Consider the following 1,339-nt stretch of genomic DNA (forward strand, 5'->3'; position numbering starts at 1 on the left):
ATTTTGATCTTCTGATATTTGTTTTATGGATGATATTATTATTATTTTATCATTTATCATACATTCGTAGTATAAAGTACACCAATAACCACTTATTGATAATCTAGATATTATATAGCTTTGATTACTTTTGAAAACAAACTTGGTATAATACATAAAAGAATATAATGAAACTACGGATCTTATATTATACCTATAAATTCTACATATTCAACGTAATTACTTTAAGGTCTGAGCTTAATTTCTTATCCTGCATGTGTCCTTGAGTTCTGGCATCTTTTACCCAGATTTTGATCATATTGAGGCCAAATTTAACTAGATCAAAATTGTAAAGATCCATTCGGATCATCATTACACCTAGTAGCATCTAAAGTTTAGTTATATGATATAACTTATTACTTTCAAGGCTGATGAAATTGATCGATTTATGAAGCCAGGTCTCAAATGGAAACATTGACTTCAATCATCATGTTTGAATCAAGATATTTTGAATTTCGAAATCATATTTTTCGAAATTAAATTTGTGATTTTGAGTTATGGTTTATTTCTTTTTTTAATTTACCAGACCTCTGGTTTATTTACCATAACTCTAATCTAAATTCCTTATTTTTGAATATGGGAATTTGGGAACTTGGGAATGGGTGATTTTAGTGATTGTTTTTCAACATTCCCATTCCCATATCTAGGTACCCTTTATTTTTTGCATATTTTAAGATTTTTGTCTAATAGACATAATAATAACTCCCAGTTCAAAATCATTCATCATGACTGAACTTTATCTCATAATCTAATGGGGTTTGCTCATTTAGATATGAATGGATGATGGAAGATTCTTGATATCTAGATTTATTGTGACTATTTTGACCAAAACTTGTATAGTTCTGGTTCTTAGCACAATATTCAATGTTTAGCATTTCTTCAATTTGTGGTGGATCTATAATCTTCATAGAGCATACCATGCATGGTCGTAATATCAACCTATGATGGATTTTCATGGATCATTTCAAACTGAAAACCCCAAATGTTGGTTTTCTTGGTATGGTATAAGTGAATAATATCTTTATTTTCAATTTTCATGACCCATTGTTGATCAAATTGATTTTAAAACAAGATTTCTCATCCGGAAGAAGTGCCGTTCCCCATCTGAGTTCTTGAATTTCACAATTTGATAGATCAACTTTGATATGGGGACCAATAATTGCTTCATTTGAAATAGGTGAAGCTCTAAATGTATGATAGTAGTATCAGTGTGCCAAAATTTTGGTTAAGAACCATTTATAAAACTAAAAAGTATAATAAACTTTTCACTATTGACTTTCAAGAGCAATGACCATCTTTT

General features: G+C 29.3%; 1 protein-coding gene across 1 annotated transcript; it reads right to left on the reverse strand.

The window, feature by feature from the left end:
• Positions 1 to 755: 755 nt before the first annotated feature.
• On the reverse strand, positions 756 to 959 carry BN7_343 (uncharacterized protein; the record flags this gene model as incomplete). Its single annotated transcript, XM_011279067.1, has 1 exon — positions 756 to 959. One exon carries the CDS (start codon positions 957 to 959, stop codon positions 756 to 758), a length of 204 nt encoding a protein of 67 aa, XP_011277369.1.
• Between the last annotated feature and the right edge of the window lie 380 nt (positions 960 to 1,339).

Source organism: Wickerhamomyces ciferrii, contig 00006 (genome assembly GCF_000313485.1).
Source record: "Wickerhamomyces ciferrii WGS project CAIF00000000 data, strain NRRL Y-1031 F-60-10, contig 00006, whole genome shotgun sequence".
NCBI lineage: Eukaryota > Fungi > Ascomycota > Saccharomycetes > Phaffomycetales > Wickerhamomycetaceae > Hansenula > Hansenula ciferrii.